This window comes from Mytilus galloprovincialis, chromosome 13, assembly GCF_965363235.1.
Source record: "Mytilus galloprovincialis chromosome 13, xbMytGall1.hap1.1, whole genome shotgun sequence".
Classification (NCBI taxonomy): domain Eukaryota; kingdom Metazoa; phylum Mollusca; class Bivalvia; order Mytilida; family Mytilidae; genus Mytilus; species Mytilus galloprovincialis.
In genome coordinates, this window is record NC_134850.1 from 35,171,071 (window position 1) to 35,195,272 (window position 24,202).

General features: G+C 31.1%; 2 protein-coding genes across 2 annotated transcripts in view; one reads left to right on the plus strand and one right to left on the minus strand.

Annotated features, from left to right (window-relative positions):
* Positions 1–24,202, minus strand: part of LOC143056740 (uncharacterized) — a 415,780-nt gene that overhangs the window by 27,482 nt on the left and 364,096 nt on the right. The gene's annotated exons all lie outside the window — the stretch shown is intronic.
* LOC143057484 (uncharacterized) overlaps positions 1–24,202 on the plus strand; it is a 60,597-nt gene that overhangs the window by 101 nt on the left and 36,294 nt on the right. Inside the window, exons 2-8 of the mRNA XM_076230793.1 lie at positions 212–1,775; positions 2,555–2,725; positions 5,919–6,065; positions 11,319–11,505; positions 11,998–12,173; positions 14,481–14,552; positions 19,427–20,401. Of these exons, the coding sequence (XP_076086908.1) occupies positions 212–1,775; positions 2,555–2,725; positions 5,919–6,065; positions 11,319–11,505; positions 11,998–12,173; positions 14,481–14,552; positions 19,427–20,401 (3,292 nt within the window). The remainder of the gene's footprint in view (positions 1–211; positions 1,776–2,554; positions 2,726–5,918; positions 6,066–11,318; positions 11,506–11,997; positions 12,174–14,480; positions 14,553–19,426; positions 20,402–24,202) is intronic.

The following is a 24,202-nucleotide window of genomic DNA, read 5'->3' on the forward strand; positions in this document are numbered from 1 at the left end:
CACTGAATTTCAGACTTTTGAAGATGGGACAGGCATAAGCAGAATGTGGTTGGGTTAAACATGTTTGCTGGGGTCAAATCTTCCCCCTAACCTAGGGGACAGTGGTGTAACATGTCACTTTTTGTGTGTAGCAGTACAGCATAAAAAAAACCTACAAAAAAGTTGGAATGGGCTTTGTGTTTATTTTATTGTTTATTTTTTGTATTTTAAGCTTCAGCATGTAAAGTCACTGAGAAAGAAAGTGTTGGCTTCTACAAAACCAGAGGAGTTTACTGTTGAAGTAGCTGATAGTGGTGTTGTCATAGGAACAGGAACTATTCATGATTCTTATTGGTCAGTTACTATTCCTGAGGATGGCAATCACTTTGATGGAGATTCGATTAGTTGCACTTCACAAGACATTTTTGAGAATGAACATGCTGATTTAGATTTAGAAATTGTTGTTGATGAAAATTCGGCTGAAAACCCTTGTATACAAATAATTGGAGAAGTAGAGAATAGTTTTGAAAAAATAGATATAGAACATTTAGATGAAAATTTGGCAAAAGAACATGGTATAATAATAGATGGAGAAGAAGAAAACAGTTTAAAAACAAATCAATATGTTGGAATTGGCAATGAGATGGTTTCATCTGAGAGCAATGAGTTATCCGGAGTTATTTCCCCTATAGCATCATATAATGATAACAATTACAACACTGTTCAAACTGATTGTTTAAGTGAAACAGTTCAATATGTTGAAATTGGCTCTGAGATGGTGTCATCAGTTATTGATAACAGTTACAACAATGATCAAACTGGTGGTTTAAGAATAACTGAAAAAATGGAAAATAGTTCTGAAACAGTTCAATATATTGAAATCGGCTCTGAGAGGGAGTTATCTAAGAATAATGAATTATACGGAGTTGTTTCCCCTATAACATCTTTAATTGATAACAGTTACAACACTGATCAAACTGGTGGTGTAAGAATAACTAGAAACGAGCAAAATAGTTTTGAAACTGGTCAATATGCTGAACATGTTGAAATTGGGTCTGTTATGGCTTCATCAGAGAATAATGAATTAAACAGTGTTGATTCCCCTTTTCCATCATATAACAGCTATAGTGCTGTTTTATATAAAAATAACAGTTACACCACTGTTCAAACTGACATTAGTCAACAGGATTGCAATGATGTATCAGAGAGCAATGAGTTAGGGGGAGTTATTGCCCCTGTAACATTATATAACAATAGCAGTTACAGAACTGTTCAAACTGACATTAGTCAACAGGATTGCAATGATGTATCAGAGAGCAATGAGTTAGGGGGAGTTATAGCCCCTGTATCATTATATAACAATAGCAGTTACAACACTGTTCAAACTGACGCAAGTCAACAGGATTACCATGATGGATCGGACACTGACAGCACCATATCAAATGATTTTGTCACTGTTAAAGTTGAATTACCTGATGGAACTACAGAATTATTAGAAACTATTCCATATGAAAATTACCCAACAGTTCAGTCTGAACATGCTGAGATAGACCTGTATGGTTCACATACTGAAAATGTAAACATTCACAATAATAAGATTATGTCTGAATCAGAATTGTTCAGAATAACACATAATGTGAATGCTATTCCTGATCAGTCAATGCCAGGAACGTCAACTCAGTCTTATATTCGTGATAATGATCAGGTTGAGGGAGGTCAAGACAATTGTCAGGAGTGGGATATTGGAATGCTTCCATTTGTTATGGAGACTATGAAGGAACAAGAAAATACACAAAGTAATTGCTTGTTTTGTTTTTTTTAATTTTCAAACATATAATTTTTTAAAGGCTTTTTTATTTTACTATGTGAGTTTTTTTTTAACAACACATCAACTAATGCGTTACCATGGTTACAGAAGTAATATTAATTGCTTTAAGATACACTTTTTAGGTCCAGAAAGTTATCAATGTAATAAATTCTCAGAAATCAGAAATTCAATTCACAAAATGATGTTATAATTTTATTATTACGTAATTTGGACAAGGGTTAGAAATCAAATATCTGTTCTTTAATAGTTCAAGTCATATAAATTGGAGTTATCTTCCTTTATCTAGAATTGTAATTGAATCGAACACAACCAATGCTTTATACATGTTATACAATGCAATATTTGTTTTAACTGATTTCCTAATGCTGATTTCCTAATGCTTGCAAAGTAAAACTTTGTTTGGCTTGCTTGCTTTGTTTGTATAATTGTTAATACAAGCTTAGTAAATAAGATTGACATCTTTAAACAATATATATAGGCATTGTTTAACCTGAATATATTATATTTGAATTTAATTGGGTGTTATCCTATGGATTGTACAATATAAAAACCAAGCAAGCAAGCTAACCAAAGTTTTGTTCTACATGCATAAGGGAATTAGCTGTAACACTGATAAATTAAAGCAATCTTTACCCTTCAGTGCTTACAAGCACTTTTATTTACTAGTGTTTCTGTTGAAGGTTCTATGTACAATGAGTTGTTGTTTTGTTCAATGGATTTCCTTTACTTTTTGTTTATATTTTTCAGGTTTACTTGACAAAAATATGCAAAAGGCCAAGAAAAAGAAAGTTCAAGAAGCTAAATTGAAGGCTGATATATGTAGTTTTAATAGGTGCTGCCCAGGATGTGATACCTTTGGAAATCATGTACGGAAGCCACCAAAAACCAAGAAGACAAAAACTACTAAAATTGATTCAGGTAATTAATGATTTCTTAACTTAATTTATTTGAGCCATGTCAGATAGAAAACCGCCCTTATGCAAATGCACATATAAATGTACATTTAAGGTGGTACCTAACACCTTCACTAAAATTAATTTGGCTTGTTTAATTTACATAAAATTTTGAAAAAGAATTTACTTTGACCATTTGACAAAAATATAAAAATTTCAAAAAATTTGAACCAACCATTTTATCAGAGAAATTACACTGGTTATATAGCAGTTTGGCAAACACTAATTTTGATCATTGAGAAGCTTAATATTTTCCTCAACGACACAACGTAATTAAAACGTTTACTTTATTTTACAGAGTTATCTCCCTGTAGTGTTAGGTACCACCTTAACATACTGTGATTGATTTTGGAACATTCAAATTTAACATGAAAGTCAGAAAGATGAGTTTGGATCTATTTTGTCATGTTTTTAGGGTTTTTATATCAACTTAATTTTCAAACAGTTACAAATTGTGCATAGAGATTTTTTCCACCCAAAATAGATTAAGAGATGTATTGGTAATCATTTGCATAAGGTCGATTTCTTTCTAAGTCAGCTCATTTGATGATTTTATGGCTCTGCATTAAATCAAAATTTATATGAAAAAATAAAGAATCAATAACAACAATAATATTGATTGATGAATTAATTGGTGTTAATGCCACTTTCAGCACTATTTGCTGTTTTGCTCCGGCCTTTTCTTGTTGATGAAGCAAGCCAGAGTACCTGGATAGTGGGTCTCATTGGGGTCTAAGCGTGACGCGGGATTGCCGATTTTTTGTAAGCGTGACACGTGAAAGTCAAATTATTGTGTCGGGGAAAACAGGAAATAAGGTCTAGCGGGACCCGGGAAATGACCAAAAAATGAGAATTGCCTACGTACATAGTGTAAGCGGGATACAGGAAATCTGACAAAACAGTAAGCAGGATCCGGGATCGGAACCCCCCCCAATGAGACCCCCTGGATAAAACTGCATGCCTTTCCCAGGAATACTGACTATCCTAGTCAACTAAAATTGGAGTCAAATGCATCTGTTTATGTTTGGGGTTGGAACTGTTTACTCAGTGTTGACTAGCTGTGGAACCGTAGCTCTTATGTCTTTGTTATTTTTTTGGGATACGATTGCTTTCAAGCAATCTGTAGACTTATACCGGTGGCTCAGAGCATTGCCCTCACGTCAATCGTTTTATTCTAAACATTAAGGAACATCTCAGATTCTTATGATTGTCTTGCTTTAAAAGGTAAAAACAAACAAAGGGATTGAACTTAAACAACTTTCCTATAATGTTCTTTTCATAATCTTCATGTTTGATAATTCCTTTGACTAATACGTGTTTTAAACAACACGGAAAATCAGATTTAAGCAGTATTTATATTTAGTATTTTTATAAATTTAGAAACACGTCAGAGGGAATTCCCAGTTTTGATAAAATGCGAGAGTTCTCTGAATTCCGATAAATCTATTTCTGTCATTTAAGAACTGAAGTGGAGTTTTTCTTATATGTTACCGTTATGAAACTGATATTTGAGATTGTACTTCCATAAAGAAATAGAGAACCATCTAGGTCAATTAATAAACATTTAATATACGTTCTTGCTCCAGGGTTTGTTTTGGATTATGCGCATGCGTATAGTTTTCTTGACTTCAAGGGGTTTCAGATTGAATGGTTGCTCTGGATTCTCCACTCAATTATTTTTTTTTAACTCATGGGATCTTTTCTATGTATGTCTGCTATTGAAGGTTATTGTTGTTGCATAATTTTAAATCATATGCATCATTTAAATTAAAATAAATGTAGTCCTCATCGTAGAACACCCCTTCAGGCGAAATGGAGTCTTCCATATTATCGTTTCGAGTTGTCTCCCTTCCGGAAGTAACTTCCGTGAATTCTCAATCAAAACACCACGTCGAGTATTAGCTCGTTCTGTCAATAAACGTCGTATTATAATAAAAACAATCACATTTTAAACCGATAAATGTGTACGGAAAGGAGTCATGATCACTGACCCAAAGGAAATTAAATATTTAAAGAGTTAGGAATGGGGTTCCTCCTAGAATTAACGTAGGAAAATAAGTGATAAGATACGAAGTGAAATACCTTCTCTCAGCCTGAGTCTCAGTGACTGCTGTGGAAAGTAAACTTGGAATTGATAGTACAAAAATAAAACATATTGGCTATTTTGTAACTATTTTAAATGTGCAGTTGAATTAGTTTTGAAAATAATATTATCCAGCTACATGTATACATGTGTCAATGAAACAACGGCAATTGTATCCCTCAGAGCAATCTGCTCTTTGATTACTATTTGCGGACTGAAGATATTCAAAAAATAACAGAAGGATCTTCGAGCTACAGTTCCTCAGCTAGCTATTGACATCAAAATAATCCCTCTCAGATTTGTGTTGTTATTTGTAAAAATTCTATGCAGAACAATGTTAACATTGTTAAAATAAATGTGTATGGAGAATAAAACAATAATAAGGTAGGTAGTAGATAGAGAATTGATATAGGAAGATGTGGTGTGAGTGCCAATGAGACAACTCTCCATCCAAATAACAATTTAAAAAAGTAAACCATTATAGGTCAATGTACGGCTTTCAACACAGAGCCTTGGCTCACACCGAACAACAAGCTATAAAGGGCCCCAAAATTACTAGTGTAAAACCATTCAAACGGGAAAACCAACGGTCTAATTGATATTAAAAAAAAAAAAAAATATATTAAAAGTACAAAAAAAAATAAAGGTAAATTACATGAAACATGGAACCATAAAAAAACAATGGTAATGTCCTTAATGGTACCAAAAAACAAAGGTGTTAACATTGATTGTACCAAAAAATACCAAAGATAATATTATTAATGGTACCAAAATAATGCAAAAGGTAATAACATTTATAGTACCAAAATAAAACCAAAGGCAACAACATGAATGGTACAAAAAAAAACACAGGTAATAAATAACATGAATGGTACAAAAAAAAAACAAATGCAATATAACATGAATGGTACCAAAAAATCAAAGATAATATCATTAATGGTACCAAACTATAAGGTAAAGACATTAACAGGATTAATGATACCAAAAAAAAAAGGTAATGACATTAATTGTATCTTCAAGACAATCGTGATAACATCAACATCTCGTTTTCATTGGTACTTATATTCTTTATTAGCTTTAGATGAGGAGAAAAGTCGGAGTCCGAAAGTTTATAGACGCAAATTTCCTATGGAAAGATGTGATTTTTGTCCTATGGTATTTAGAGGTGCTTGGCCAAAATATAAAAAGCAAAATCATATCATCGCTGAACATTGTTCGAAAGGTTTGTATTACTACCTAAGTATAATCCTAAAATTTTTATACAACCACTAAAATTGAAATTATTTTGGTAGTTTATTGGTATGACGTTGTCGTCGTTGTCCAAAGACATTTGGTTTTAGCACTCTTAACTTTAGTATAAATAAATAGAAATCTATGAAATTTAAACACAAGGTTTATGACTATAAAAGAAAGGTTGGGATTGATTTTGGGAGTTTTGGTCTCAACGGTTTTGGAATAAGGGGCAAAAAAGGGCCCAAATAAGCATTTTTCTTGGTTTTCGCACAATTACTTTAGTATAAGTAAACAGAACTCTATGAAATTTTAACATAAGGTTTATGACCACAAAAGGAAGGTTGGAATTGATTTTGAAGTATTTTATTATTTCTCTGGCTAGTCCCACAACAGTTTATATTAGAGAAGAAAAAAAATCATGTCCTATTAATATCCACAATTTTTTTTCCATAGATTTAATAAGCAAATATTTCTCACTCTCTTCTCAAAACCTGGAATTTTAATATTGTCAGAACACCACTGGACAAGATTTAATTCTGTCTAACATCAAAACACATCTATATATTAAATACAGAGGATGCAAGAGTAGTACCCCTTGAAAAATCATAATAAACTGCTGATGAGCATCAGTTTGCGATGTGGTTCACTACTGAAATAAAAGGATAGGAATCTGTTCCCACATGTATACCGTGTGTGTCATTTACATTGTTAGGTTCAACGAGGCCAAACATAATAATACTATGCCAGATTTTTCACTGCCATTTTTACTTTAAGATAATTAATCGGCAAGAACACATTTCTATTACGACCCACGAAATGCATAAAATTTGCATTAGTTTATTTTCATATTTCTTACACAGAACTAAAACAGAAAATTAAAAAGCTGAAGATTTAAGTACTATTCTACATATAAAAAAAAAACATGCAGGCAAATGATTTCATTTGGAACCTTTTTTCTGCTGTCATCGATAGAAAAAAATTAAAAGTTTTCATAAAATAAAATGTTTTACCTACCAACCCTACCGTATTTTTTATACGACCGCAAAAATTTTAATTTTTTGGTCGTATATTGCTATCACGTTGGCGTCGTCGTCTGCGTCGTCGTCGTCGTCCGAATACTTTTAGTTTTCGCACTCTAACTTTAGTAAAAGTGAATAGAAATCAATGAAATTTTAACACAAGGTTTATGACCACAAAAGGAAGGTTGGGATTGATTTTGGGAGTTTTGGTCCCAACATTTTAGGAATTAGGGGCCAAAAAGGGCCCAAATAAGCATTTTCTTGGTTTTCGCACTATCACTTTAGTTTAAGTGAATAGAAATCTATGAAATTTTTACACAAGGTTTATGACCACAAAAGGAAGGTTGGATTGATTTTGGGAGTTTTGGTTCCAACAGTTTAGGAATTAAGGGCCAAAAAAGGGCCCAAATAAGCATTATTCTTGGTTTTCGCACAATAAATTTAGTATAAGTTAATAGAAATCAATGAAATTTTAACACAAGGTTTATGACCACAAAAGGAAGGTTGGGTTTGATTTTTGGAGTTGAGGTCACAACAGGTTATGAATTAGGGGCCAAAAAGGGGCCCAAATAAGCATTATTTTTGGTTTTTGCACCATAACTTTAGTATAAGTAAATAGAAATCTATGAAATTCAAACACATGGTTTATGACCATAAAAGAAAGGTTGGGTTTGATTTTGGGAGTTTTGGTCCTAACAGTTTAGGAATAAGGGGCCCAAAGGGTCCAAATTGAACTTTGTGTGATTTCATCAAAAATTGAATAATTGGGGTTCTTTGATATGCCGAATCTAACTATGTATGTAGATTCTTAATTTTTGGTCCCGTTTTCAAATTGGTCTACATAAAGGTCCAAAGGGTCCAAAATTAAACTTAGTTTGATTTTAACAAAAATTGAATCCTTGGGGTTCTTTGATATGCTGAATTTAAAAATGTACTTAGATTTTTAATTATTGGCCTAGTTTTCAAGTTGGTCCAAATGGGGGTCCAAAATTAAACTTTGTTTGATTTCATCAAAAATTGAATAAATGGGTTCTTTGATATGCCAAATCTAACTGTGTATGTAGATTCTTAATTTTTGGTCCAGTTTTCAAATTGGTCTACATTAAGGTCCAAAGGGTCCAAAATTAAACTAAGTTTGATTTTAACAAAAATTGAATTCTTGGGCTTATTTGATATGCTTTATCTAAACATGTACTTTGATTTTTTATTATGGGCCCAGTTTTCAAGTTGGTCCAAATCAGGATTCCATATCAAGTATTGTGCAATAGCAAGAAATTTTCAATTGCACAGTATTGCACAATAGCAAGAAATATCTAATTGCACAATATTGTGCAATAGCAATTAATTTTCAATTGGAGTTATCTTTCTTTGTATAGAATAGTAGTTGATAATATATGTTGGAAATTTGCCAGACATGACTATGATGTCATTTTGTATTTTTATTTGCCAATAACTTTATGTAAATAACTTCATTGGAAATTTGCCAATATAAAATGTTGCTGATGAAGCTTTTTTTCCTTATCTTATCTAAAATGTTTTTAGATAATGTATATTGGACATTTGCCAGACATGACTATGATGTCATTTTCTATTTTTATTTGCCAATAACTTTATGTAAATAACTTCATTGGAAATTTGCCAATATAAAATGTTGCTGATGAAGTTTTTTTTATTGTTTTATACAATAAACAATGTATATTCACTTTTACTATCAACCAATCTTTACCATTCAGTGATAACAAGCACTTTATTTTACATTTTAATATTTTATGATGTATTTAAAAGAGTAGTTATTGTTGCAAACCCCATTAGAAATTTGAATTGATATCAGTTTTGGAAAAAGGGAAACGGGGATGTGAAAAAAAGGGGGGGGGGTTAAATTTTTCTCATTTCAGATTTCATAAATAAAAATTTCTTCAAACATTTTATTTAGAGGATTAATATTCAACAGCATAGTGAATTGCTCAAAGGCAAAAAAAAACTTTTAAGTTCATTAGACCACATTCATTCTGTGTCAGAAACCTATGCTGTGTCAACTATTTAATTTTAGATTTAAAAAGTTTGAAGAAGAAATCTTTAATTGATTTGTAAAATCTTGACATTTGTTTTGTGTAAAAAAAAAACCATGCAATGTCAAAAATTTGATCACAATCCAAATTCAGAGCTGTATCATGCTTGAATTTTTTGTCCATACTTGCCCCAACTGTTCAGGGTTCGACCTCTGCGGTCGTATAAAGCTGCGCCCTGCGGAGCACCTGGTTTCAGGATGAAATAGGAAACACACTATTTATTTTGGCCTAATCAACTAAAAATGTAAAAAAGGTTGTTTTTAATAGAATTTTTTTTGGACAAGTAGCAATTTCATTCGGACAAGTAAATTTTAGACAAGTTGGAAAAAAAGTTATTGTAGAGGCATGTAAAATTGAATATTATTTGATATCATCAAAAATTGAATTCTTGGGGTTCTATGATATACTGAATCTAACCATGTATTTAGATTTTGAATATTGGACCATAAAAGGTTAATGTCAAATTTAGAATTTGCCCCAACTGTTCAGGGTTCGACCTCTGCGGTCTTATAAAGCTGTGCCCTGCGGAGCATTTGGTTCATTATATTCCCATTTTTAAGTAAATTGTATTTGGTATGTAGTTGTATTATCATTATCATTGGCATTTTTAATTTCACTGCGGTTATTAAGGTGGTATGGGTGTCTTCCCCCATCTTGGATTGTAAAAAACAGAGAACCAAAGGTCCAGATTTTTTATCAAGTTAGCAAAATTTGATGCAGGAATGCAGATATTTAATGTGAATTTTTATTTAAAAGAACTAATTTATAAAAATATAACTTATAAATATTGATATTTTTGCAAATGATGATTGGTTGTTTTTAGAAATAAATTAAATTGGCATTTTAAGGGGAGGTAACTCTAAAACAGTGCATTTTCTGAAGGATTCTACATGGAATTTTCCTATTTTGTATTTTAGCAGGAAAAAACGTACGGTGACCCCATCTTTTCTTTTGATATTCTCAAAGCATTGTCTGAAAGCTATCTTTTCTTTAAGTATTTAACAATTCTATCATTTTGTTTAGTTTCTAATCACAAAATTGTGTTTTTTCCTGTATAATCTATACAAAATTTGTCATTTTGTTACGCCCTGTAGCTTGAGAAAATGCGCGGTGATCTATCATTTTTATAACATTTTTCAACATATATCAATAGATACTACATTTTGGCAAAGTATGAACAAATTCTATCATTTTTATTTTAGACTCCCATACCACCTTAATGTCTTTCAATGTTTTGCATAAATAATATGAGATTTTGTCTTTTGTGGAGATATATCATTGCAATCATGCCACATTTTCTTTTTTATACATTGTATTACATCATATTTAATTTTAGAGAACTATTTATCGTATCTAATGTAAGAGTGTTTTCACTCATTTAATCAGTTTTCAATACTGTTTTTAGTCATGCTTGAAGATATTGACTTGATATTTTCTTTTTGTTTACACCATGACAAGTTATAGAACAAGTTAGCATTTTGTTCAATTATAATGAATGTTTACCCGGTAGGAGACTGTATTGCCAGAATGTTTATTGAATAATGAACATGATATCCGGTTGCGTATGAAAAAAGGTTGTAATAAAAAAATCCCTTGAATTTGACGTTGTAAGTAATTTATTCTACATTTCATTGCAGTAAATTATTTCTGAGTCATAAGCATATATCTTTTTGAAAATACCATTGGTTTTTTTTTATTTGAGGTTTCTATAGAATATTTTGGAAACTTAAGGTTACATGGTTACTAAAGCTTGCACATAGATAAAAAAGATGTAAAAATTTGATTGGTTAACTTTTAGTGATCATTGTGATGGTTATTTTTTTATATGCAAGACATGTTATGTGTAATTTTGTCTGTGGTACTGGACAGGATAAAGCTTTAATCATCTGCTCCTGCCAAATATATATTTATTGGAAACTAAGATAAATTCTGCATAATCTTTTTAAAAGTGCAAATTTAACAAACAAAGACTTATAAATGTTATAGGTGAAAATTAATAGTGTTATTACACCTATAATCACAGACATTTGAATGTATTTTTGATGCCCCCACCATAGCGAAGTGGGCATTCAGTTTTACCCTTATTCTCCTATAAACTTCTGTACGTCCCATAGTTCGTTTTTGCTCTCTAATATTTACAAATTTTCAATGCAGATGTCCTGGAAGAGCTCCGGAAAAGGAAAAAGAAAAATGAAGTCTTATCTGAACCTAAACCGAAATTTGTGGAGTACTCGAAAAAGCCAAAGTATGAAATGATTAGACTAGATTTAGAGTTTCCAGATTACCTCTATGGGATGGAATGCATAGAATGTAATAAAGTTATAAGAGAGGAACATTTTAGGTAGGTGGTTAAGGTACTAAAATTATTTCCCCTTCATCAATCTCTTTTCAGTATAAATGTTTCAATAGGCTGTTTGTTTTCTCGTTTGAATTGTTTTACATTGTCATTTCGGGCCTTTTATAGCTGACTATGTGGTATGGGCTTTGCTCATTGTTGTAGGCCATACGGTGACCTATGATTGTTAATTTCTGTGTCATTTTGGTCTCTTGTGGACAGTTGTCTCATAGGCAATTGCAATCATACCACATCTTCTTTTTTTTATGAACTTGTATGAATGTACATGGTTTAAGATAATTTCAGCCAATTACGAAGGATAACCTACGATTTCATCCAATGCTATTTCTTGATCATGAAACTATTTATTAATATCTCAAATATTTTATCTTTTGAGATTCAAGCATAAATTATGGTTTTGCAAATGTTTACTGAAAGACATCCAATGACATCACATTATTTATACTTACATGACTTAACTTTATTTTCTTATTTCAGAAAATTTTTAAAATGTACAAAATGCAACTATTCCACAATGTGTTCAAGGGCTTACATAGAACACATGATTAATATGCATGGAACAAAAAACAGATCTTCAAATAAATATGTTCCATGTTCTTCAAGATTTATGGAGTGTGCCTGTGGCTTTGTTCATATTGAAGGCAATAAAATGGGTAAGGTTTATATATATAGATTTTTATTTGATTTTTAAAATTTGAGTTCCTAATTTCCATACATAACAATATAAATTAACACAAATTTGTATTAAAAAATGGTAAGCAATGATCAAATAACACATCAATAGTAAAATCTGATCAATCTGTTTAAAAAACTAGGCAGATTGAAAAATGAGATGTATTTGTGTTAAAATGACTCTAAAATGCATAGAAAATTATAGTTTGATGTTTCGAATATAAAAGAAACTATAGTCAAAATTTTTATGGAGCAATGTCGGCAATCTTCTGTCATAGATAGTTTTATCGTTTACTTTTATTATCGCGAGATTTCTATGAATGCAAAGCAGAGCTAGCGTGCAGTAGTCACATATGCAGTGGAATGAACATCTAACACAGATAATTTCTAAGTCCGTGGAAAACTCACTCAATATTGAGCTAGGAACAGGAAACAAATCTATTTTTGTGGTAAGTTTTTTCCATCAATCAGCCAAAGCATTAAGGTGGTACCAAATACTACAGGGAGATAACTCTGTAAAAATCAGCTAAATGTTTTAATCACAGTGTATTGTTAGGGAAATATTAAGCTTCTTAATGACCAAAACTAGTGTTTGTCAAACTGCTATATATATATATACATGATATAACCAATGAAATTTTTCGGATAAAGTTGTTGGTTCAAATTTTTAGAAATTTTATATATTTTTCTCAAAGGGTTAAACACTTTTGTCAAAATTTTATGAAATTTAAACGAGCCAAATAGATATAAGTCAAGGTGTTTGGTACCACCTTAAATGTTAAACTTTGTAAGATCTGGACGCGTACTCATTTCTTCAGCAAATTTTCAAAAGGATGGGTTATCATTTTTGTTTTTTCATCTAGATAAAAAAGTTGGCGAACCTATTTAGATTGTGCACACATTCCATTATGAAGTTGTTGAATATAATATTTTTAATACTTTCTGACACCAAATTACCTCTGATCATGACAAAATGATACTATTATTACTGTTCTTCATCTGAAAGTCACAATTTTGCACACCAAAATAATCAACCAAAAAATGGAAAGGTATTGTATTCTCCATTGTGTATTTACTCAATTCATTTAAACATTATTAATAAACAAGTAATTCATCAAAATTGTATGAAACAGTGGATAATTGCCAACATTGCTCTGATTCTGCTTTTCCTGTTTGGTGATTGATATCGTTTAAATTCTGATCATTCCGCAACTTTTGGTCAAATGGTGTGCGCATAAGCTTACTGTAAACCAACCTAATTTTGCGAGCGATTAATTTTTGCGACTTTCTCGAGTAGAAAAATAATACAAATATGTATAACTTGGATCTTTCCTTATTAAACTACATCAAGTTAATTAGAAAATCGCGAAATTAAATCACCGTGAAGTAGACTAGCTGGAGATAAACGCGAAATAAAGTATCCACGAAAATAAGTTGGTTTACAGTATATAACGAGGAATTTATAAAATTATTTACAAACAAAATGTGCTGTACAGATATATTCAGATAAAAACAAACGGCTTTATTGCACACCAAAAAATACTTTCAAATTATAATTTATCTTACATCCATTTCTAGTAAAATGAATTTACTTGCTTAAGCAAACATATAGAGAAAATCATAGATCTTCTTCAAAGTTACAAATATACATAACAAATTATCTTCAAAACAAAGTTAACATGAGTACCCAAAGTAGACAGAAATGCCAAGGCTTACTAAAAAAGTATGTGTGGTTCCAGTTACATCTGAAAAAAAGTTAGGGTAGGTAGGTAGGGATTTTTTTTTATTTTATGTTTTTTTTTACATTGAGTCTATGGGAGCAACATTCTGACTTTAACAGTGCTTAATGAAAAATGACAATAAAATCTTTAGGGTAGGCTATTTTTAAGCTGAAAAAGTAGGGACAGTAGGGTTACTGGAACCACACATATATTTTTATTTGGCCCAATCGACCTTCAACACAGCTAGAAAAACTAACACCTTGAGGCGGGCTTCAACTGGCACCTAACAAAAAAAGTGTACTTGTTCAGCAAAAATGGATGTCACATTAAACTACAAAACATATAAATGACTCAAAATTAGTTCCAATTGCAAAATTGTATTCCAAACTTTTCATACCAGAGGAAGCTTGCAATCCAACTGTGTAAATTGTTTTTGAAATGTCATCAGATAAACTATAAGTTAACCAATTTCACAATTGATATTGTTTTAAATAAATATACTTTGAAATGCAAAATATTAACCTCTATATGATGCACTTGAATTATAAATAAATTCATTTATTTCAGCTGAACACATAAATTTATGTCGGCAAGGGAAAAAGTCTTGTGAAGTGCTGAACATAGGTTATAGTTTTCCAGGTCATTTCATAGTATAGTAAAACCTTGCTATAGGTTATAGTCATCCATGAAGTTCATGTTATAGTCCGTTTGACTTCTATAAATCTTCAAAAAATATCTCTTAAAAATTCATTTTTAAAGATAATAATTTTTTTCTTCATGTATGTTAATGTATGATATATACGAACTCTGACTATGAATATCATAATTTTAAACCTAAAATCAAGAAAGTTACTCATTAGGTCTCTATGTTACTTCAATTTATTTTAAATATAAAATACTCAATGGAGTACGTATGAGTAGTGTAACAGCCTTCCATTCAAAACAAAAACATAAGACATGTGCTCTTAACCTGTTTCATTGTACCATGTGACTTTACTCATTTAAATAACTCTGGTCATGTGTGCATGCTTTTGTATTTCTCATTGAATACAGAAAGCTCAGTATAAATCACATGACCAGAGTTATTTAAATGAGTAAAGTCACATGGTACAATAAAACAGGTTAAGAGCACATGTCTAATGTTTTTGTTTTGAATGGAAGGCTGTTACACTACTCATACGTACTCCATTGAGTATTTTATATTAAAATAAATTGAAGTAACATAGAGACCTAATGAGTAACTTTTTTGATTATAGGTTTAAAATTATGATATGCATAGTCAGAGTTCGTATATATCATACATTAACCCTTTCGCCGATGAGTCCCAGTTTACCGGGATTCACGCTTCAGATAGCTGACGATGAGTCCCGTTTTACCGGGATCGGAATACATCTTTTATATTTCCCGCTCAAAACAGTGCAAACATGAGTTATCTTTCTTTGATGAATACCCGGATGAAAGTGTAAACATGGCGCTTCTGTTTGTTGAAAACCGTGTCAAAATCAGACGAATTTACGAGAATTTGAAATGAGGGAACATTTTTTTTGAAAGAATATGGAAGAATTGAAGCCAAACTAGTATACTTTTTTTACATAAAATGTCGTTTTATGTACAAAACACTTGGAATGGACATCGTTCAGTGTGAGGAATTTCTACAGCCTCATAAATTTTTTCAAAATTTGGCCGTTTTGGGTTAAAAAATTGTGATTTGGGGTCTAAGAGCAGAATTTTGAGAATTTCACCTAGATAATGCCGAAAATTTGAAAATTTGAATATTTTATGAAGAAAAAATTATCACAACATGAACAAAACTGTGAACATGGTGTTAGTGCATGAAATAAATACACAAATAACTACAAACAAGTTTTTATTGACATTTATTATGAAGATCTCCCACTTGAGTAATAGTAGCCAGGGAAGCCATCATCTCAGAGTAGCTTCTGTCTGGGCAGCAATCGGTGAAAGGGTTAACATACATGAAGAAAAAAAATATTTATCTTTAAAAATGAAGTTTTAAGAATTATTTTTTGAAGATTTATAGAAGTCAAACGGACTATACAGTAAAACCTGCTATATAGGTCACCTACATTGTACACAGGCAAATTTCCCTCATCTGAATAGAGATTCAAAAGAAACTTGAATTGATTCCATGTGAGTCTCAATTACAACTCATATGAATATTACATAAATTTGTATTCACATGAATTTCGCAAGACTTTTCCAAATAGATTTATTCAAATAACATCCAAATTATTTATTTCAAATAAAATCTGGAAAAAATCTTTTTTTTTATATAAGTTCATGTTAAATTTAGCATTGTTTAGGGGGGAAATTCCACATCATAAATTCTTGTGAATTACAGGTATAAGCTCATTTGACGTGGAAATTTTATTCATATGAAAAATTTCAATTGAGAAAAATTTGCATGTGTATATTTAGTGAAAACCTCTCTTATCACCTTGTCATCCTCTTCTTTTATTAATAGTGTGCAATTGTCCTAATAGGGGAATTTCTAAAAATGTAAAAAAAAAAATTTATTAAATCAATGTGATATTAAGGGAGATAATTCAAATTCACTTAATGAAAAAATGCACTGCTATTTAAGGTAGCACAATACAAAGATTTTTCATCCCCAATCCAACATCTTTAAACTGATGTAATTCCACTCATCTTTCTTTAAATTTTATAAATGAGGTACCAAAAGAAAGAAGAAGGATTAATCTTTCTAATTGTGATAATTTCATTATGACATAATTATTACATAATAAATTGTTATGTAATTGGTTGCCATTCTGTGATGTCCATACTTGAATGAATTTAGCTTCTTTGTTCTTCATAGCATCCTAAAAAAATTATAGATTCTTGCACAACACAGTTTTACCTCCAAAACTGTGTCTCAGATTTTTCCTATTGTATTTCATTCTCTCATAAATCTTCAATGATGTTGGCAACATCAATTCATTATAGACCACAAAATTCAATTGGGTATAAAATTTGTTCTATTGATGTTTTTGGAAATCTGAGACCAGTTTTGGAGGTCAAGCTGTGTTGTACAAGAATCTATAAAATATTTTAGGATGCTATGAAGAACAAAGAAGCTAAATTCATTCAAGTGTGGACATCACAATATAGCGACTAATTACATAATAATTAATTATGTAATAATTATGTCATAATGAAATTATCACAATTTGAAAGATTAATCTTTCTCCTTTCTTTTGGTACCTCATTTATAAAATATAAAGAAGGATGAAATGAATTACATCAGTTTAAAGTTGTCTGATTGGGAGTGAACAAATCTTTGTATTGTGCTACCTTAATAGGAGAAAATCAGCCAATCTGATTGGGAGAAATTACTCTGAATCAGGATGATTTGAATATGAAAATTGTTTAAAATGTTTAAAATCTTTCTTGATTCAATGTATTAAGGGAGATAATTTCGAATTGGCTTTATTAAAAAAATCATTATAATTTATTAGGACAACATCAGCCAATCGAATGGGGAGAAACTACTCTAAACCAAATTATAAGTTTGTGTTAGTAGTCATTGAGGCAAATTATATATTCCAATGCAAAATAAATGTGAATCTTCTTTTTATGCCCCTCTATGATGCTACCTACGATAATAGAGGGGCATTATGTTTTCTGATCTGTGCGTCCTTCAGTCTGTCTGTATGTTAGTCTGTTTGTTTGTCTGTCTGTCCGTCTGTTCGTCCCACTTCAGGTTAAAGTTTTTGGTCAAGGTAGTTTTTGATGAAGCTGAAGTCCAATTAACTTGAAACTTAGTACACATGTTCCTTATGACATGATTTTTATTATTTTAAAACCAAATTGGACTTTTGACCCCAATTTCATGGTCCACTGAGCATAGAAATTAAGAGTGTGAATTTCAGGTTAAAGTTTTTGGTCAAGGTAGTTTTTGATGAAGTTAAAGTCCAATCAACTTGAAACTTAGTACACATGTTCCCTATTGGTTGATCTTTTTACTTTTTTAGGCTAAATTAGATTTTTTACCCAATTTCACGGTCTATTGAACATGAAAATGATAATGCAAGTGGGGCATCCGTGTACTTTGGACACATTCTTGTTTGAAAATACTCTGACAGTTTAACCAACATTGGTACAAAGTTATCCTCATTTGGTCCTAGCTGTTTGGAAAATATTGATAATGTTTTGCAATCTTTGATTCTGACTAATATTTTAAATTATTTTTCTCTGCAACTACAAGATGAAATGTTTTCAAACTTGATAAAATTAAAAAAAACTTAACCCCCAATGGAAATTTGATATTAGCAATTAAGAGATAAACTTGCCAAATAAGTGATCATATTTAAAACTCAGATAATATTAGACAGGTCTAGATAGATGCACATAGAAATTGTTATAAAAAAGTATAAACAAAAATTTTTGATCTATAAAACAATTCTATATATTCAGTGATATTGTTTGCCTTAAATTACCGGAGAATAAAGGCTTTTCCCCTGGAGAAGAATCCCAATTTGAAAAAAAAAATGGCTTAAAATTATTCCCAAAAAGACTAACTTTTTCCCAAATAGTGTAGTCTCAGTAGTAATTGTGCATGAATTCAAACTGAAAAACACTTGTTTAAACATTTTCATGCCTAAAATGACTATATGATCAGATTTGAGAGTCGATTTATGTATCATCACTGACAATGAGGGGTCTTATTTCAAGTGAATGTTTATTTTTTGAAAGGGGGTCTGCAAATTGAAGTTCCAGTCAAATTCATGTTTTATTATAAATTTCCCAATTTGATAAAAATGACGCTTATTTTCCCAATAAAAAAGGGTTGAAGTAGTTTTGAAAAAAGCCAACAATATCACTGATATTCTTTATTTTTGTAACTAAAATCATATTTTGTTTATATAAAAAAAAGAAAATGTGGTATGATTGCAATTGAGACAACTCTCCACAAGAGACCAAATGACATAGACATTTACAACTATAGGTCACTGTAAGGCCTACAATAACTAGCAAAGCCCATACAACATTGTCAGCTATAAAAGGCCCTGAAATGATAATGTAAAACAATAATGTCAATTAGACTGGTACACTAAAACCAAGACAATAAAAGGCATCAAGACAGCAACATACATTGATCAATCAATCTATTTACTCTTTGGAAACCATATACTTGTTCTGTAACCTAGACCCAAAAAAGAAAATCTAAAAAGAAACTCTGTCATTCCAATGTTTCTTGAAAACAATATGGTTGTAAGGTATTGATTATTATGTTGTATTCTGTTTAGAATTTGTTGAGTTTATTAGCTGTAACAGATGCTTCTTTTGGAAATTCAGATGAGATGACGGAGGTTTACATTCCACAAAATGGATCGTTCAATATTTTTTTTTGGAAATAAGAAAAACATTCTAGGGACGATGGGTTTATTAACTTAGAGTCTGTTGATCAACTGAAACTACACGTCATAATATATTTTTTTTATTGGCCTTATCATATTTCATCATTTAATTCATTGTAAATACCTTTTCAGCTAAACTTAAACATGGTAAGAAACGAGGCAGGAAACCAGCTACCGAATCTCTAGTAGAAGATGATAAGTTATCAAAGGAATTTGATACGATAAGAGTGAAAACAGAAAACAATGTAGAAACATTGGATAATACACCTCTTCCAAAAGGCAAAGCCTTGGACACTTATAGTCATGCTAGTATTAATCATAATAGCTCACCTTATCTGACAGATATACAACATGTTAGAATGGCCACGGAAGATGATTCAGGAACATTGGATAATATTCCCCTTCAAAAGGGCAACGCCTTGGACATTTATAGTATTACTCATAGTAGCTCACCTTATCTGACAGATATACAACATATCAGAAAGGAGGAGCAAGAGGAGGAGCTAGTAAATTCTAATTTAAATAAACAAGCATCAAATGAGACATCAGATAAAGATTGTTTTTTAAACACAAACTTATCTATAAAAGCTACACAAAGTATTAATCGGCAAATAGTTTACAAACAGTTGCCACAACATATGCTTCAACAAAGTGAAGATGAATTTAAAAAAGTAATAAATTATTATAATCCTTTGTTTTACCATAGCTATAGCTTACCTTATTGGTGTGAACCTGAAAAATCTAAATCCTCTAATCAGAAGGATTCAATATTTATTGATAAAAATAAGTCCAAATCTTATTTGTTAAATGAACAGAACTTATTGATACCATCACCATCGGCTCATATGAAGGATGTAGAGATAACAGTAGTAACATTGAACCAATTATCCAAGAAGACGAAAACAAATGCTTCTGAAGGAGACCAGAATGGCTTCAAACAGGTATCTATAATGCCAAAGATTAATGAGAAAGGACAATTGGTATTAGCGATAGATAAGAAAGGTAGTAAGATGAAGATAAACATGATAAAAGATACAGAAGATAGTAAGAAGAGAATAATAGATTCCGAAGATAGTAAGAAGAAGAAGACAAAAGTCACGCAAGATAGTAAGAAAAATAAGACAGTTGCCATACGTGATGATCCAACATTATTGCCATATTTAACAATTTATGAAAAGGAGATGCTCGCATTAAAGAATTCAAAACAGAATTTATTGCAAATTCAGAAAGAAGAAAATTTGATTTCTTATACTTGAATGCAAATTTGGAAAATAACCTTTAGGATGGTTAAAGCAAAAACATTACTGTGAATTCAGAAAATATTGCGAGGTTTTTATTAATGTTATTATTGTGAATAATGCGACTGGGTGAGTATCACAATAATAAGAACTTGTATTCTGATATCCCCTTCCCTTTCATAAATGTGTATACCAAATAAGACTATTTACCAGATTTGTCATCTCATAAGCAACACGACGGGTGCCACATGTGGAGCAGAATCTGCTTACCCTTCCGGAGCACCTGAGATCACCTCTAGTTTTTGGTGGGGTTCGTGTTGTTTATTCTTTAGTTTTTTATGTTGTGTCATGTGTACTATATATTGTTTGTCTGTTTGTCCTTTTCATTTTAGCCATGACATTGTCAATTTATTTCGATTTATGAGTTTGACTGTCCCTCTGGTATCTTTTGTCCCTCTTTTATACATATATCTGTATGCAGATTTCCCTGATTTCGCAATAATTAATCTCACTTCTGTCTTCATCTGTTCTTCAAACATTGCAATAAATTAATGCACACAATAATTTCTGGATTTACAGTATGCAAATGAAGTTAGTAAGCTGGTAAGCATGAAGAGAATAAGGATAAGGATGTGTTACTATAGGGTAACCATGGTAACAGACCTTGGAATGTTTTACCTGGAAATTGGGCAGACTTTTTTCAAAAATCCTTTTCATGATGTGAAATTAATTATGAACATAAACCTTTTCTTATTATATGTTATGGAACTAGTCTGAGCAAATTAAAATTTGGTGGCCTTGGGAGGGCTGAATATATAGTAATAGGTCAAATTGCCCGCTTATTCATTCATGTCATTAGTCAAAATTCAATTATGATATTAATTTTTCTTGCTTTCCTCTGAATGATGCCATTAAAAAAGGGCAACCATGCCTGATGACATCACATAGAAAGAACACATCTTTATTCAGATCTTTTGAGAAGAAGGCAGAAGTTTGCCTGTTTACTGCATAAAAATCATAAGAGAAACTGATTCCACCACCAAATCTCGTGAAATACAATATTTATCCACTCTGGACAGTTAAATTTTACAAATTTAAAAGGCTTGCAAGCCTCGTGTTTTAAATTTGAAAAACTTAACTGTCTCGAGAAGCTTTATGTATAGTATCACACTCAATGCAGTGGAAGAATCTATATTTATTCAACAACATTTTAGGGTCTGAGACCTTGAAGCCATAAAATGAGAAAGATATAAATAAACAATTAAACATTTTTTGAGAAACAAAATTGTGTAAAGATTCTCATCCCTGATGGTACCAGTAGGGCAATTGATGATAAAGTCAATCATTAAAGATTCGCAACCCTGATGGAACCAGTAGGGCAATTGATGTTATTGTAACATTTATTTACACATCTCAGAATATCATGAATATTTAACATCAGTTGATTTTACAAATTTTCTTTTATTGTCAAGGCTAATATTTTTGTAGCAAAAGCGAGCCATAGTGATCCTACATCCATTCAGCATCAGTGTCCACAAATGTTTTCTCTATGGTTTTTGAAATTTTGATATCTTTCTTGAACTATCCTGGATTTCTACCAAACTTGGTATTTGTGGTATTGTTGGACCAAAAATTTGTATCAAGAAGTATATGTTTCTAAACCCCGTGATAAATTACATGTTTACTCCCATAATTTACCATTGGGTTTTGAAATATATACTTTTTATAATTTAATAAGAATTTTTGTTCAAACAATACCTATTATATGTATTTATTTTGTAAATGAATACAAATAAATGTAAATACAATATAAGTATTTTGATATTTGCTCATTTAGTTACATAGATTTTGTAAAGATGTAATCATGTTTGATCATAATTCTTTTAGTATTTTCAAAACATTAAAACTTTCATTTCTATTTTGTTTAATCAATCTTATCATACAACAAGAAATGATGTTCAAATATATTGTTTACATTAAACTAAAGACTTAATCATTTATTGTAACTCAAACTGAATAAGTTGATGAATATTTGTGAAATAAATATATATAGCTGACTATACTGTATTGATTTTTTTCTAATTGTTGTATATAAAAAAAGAAGATGTGGTATGATTGCCAATGAGACAACTCTCCACAAGAGACCAAAATGACACAGATATGAACAACTATGGGTCACTGTACCACCTTCACAATGAACAAAGTTCATACCACATACTAAGCTATAAAAGGCCCCAAATGACAACGTAAAACAATTAAAACAAGAAAAATATACAGAACTCTATAGTTTTGTACATGCACCTTGTATAAACTCTGGTAGATAGTTGTCTCATTGGCAATCATATCTCATCTCCTTACTTTTGTATTAAAAAAAAATCAGATGCATTTTGATTCTCAATGCTCTTCAACTTCGTTCTTTATTTGTCTTTTTTAACTTTTTATTTGAATCGAGACTCACTGACTGGTCTGTTGTAGACAAAAAGTGCATCTGGCGCAAATTAAAAATTTCAATCCTGGTATCTATAATGAGTTTTTTTTACATACATTTGAACATCTTCCTCATTTGACTCATTGGGTTAACATATTTGGGCAAGTTTAACTTATCAGATGCTATCAATTTAGAAACAATTAACATCATGTGAGTTAGTAATGCCTCAAATATCGACTAACATGTTAACTCAAAGCATTGTGATATAAACATGATAAAATATACATTCAATACAATCAGATTATTACCTTTTCAATACTGATAAGGACAGGAGTTTTATTTACCATCCAGCTCCTTTGAATTGATGTCTTTGTCATAAATTTCAAACAAAATAAGGACTTACAATAATACGAGTCACAGATTTAAATAGTAGACTAGCCAAACAGATAAGAAATCTATCTCTCTGTAGGACTAAGCTACTTTAAAAGGAGGGAAGTTTACCTTACCTAACAATGACTTCACGGTTCAGCTAACAAGCAAGCTAACCAAAGATATTACCATTAGCTACATACTGACTGAAATGTGCTGTAATTATAAAAATTGATTTATGATAGCAGTGTTTATGTAAAAGCTAGACCTTCTAAATCGGTGACTCATTATATTTAGTCCTTATTTTGTTTGAAATTCATGAAAAAGACAACTAACGGGGGCTGGATGGTAAGTATAACTTTTTATTTCACAGCACTGACTTCAAACTAACAACCTTTCACTTGAGCAATCTGTTAAAATATTTTACTAATTGATCAGATTGTTGGACAAGAATTCAAACTGCAATTTGGTAAACTGTTTTAGCCATTGCTAATGATATATCAAAAGGTTACTAGATAAGCACAGTTAAAAGGTGTGGGATTTTTTTTTGATTTTGTGAACAAGTTAGATTAACGTAACATATTCGTTTCCCAGACCTCAGACTTCAATTGACTAAATAAAGGCAACAACAGTCTGATTAAAATCAGCCCCCACTATCCACTTGTGTTGTAGGCAAGTGGATAGGGGGGGCTTGTTTTAATCAGACTGAGACAACAGTAGTATACCCTTGTTGGAAAGTCATAAATCGATTGAGACAACATCAAATCCCGAGTAACAAAGTAAAACCGAGGGAAACACATCAAATATAAGAGGAAAACAACAGAAACACTGAAGTGAACGAAAAACAAACAACAATGCAACACACACTGAAAC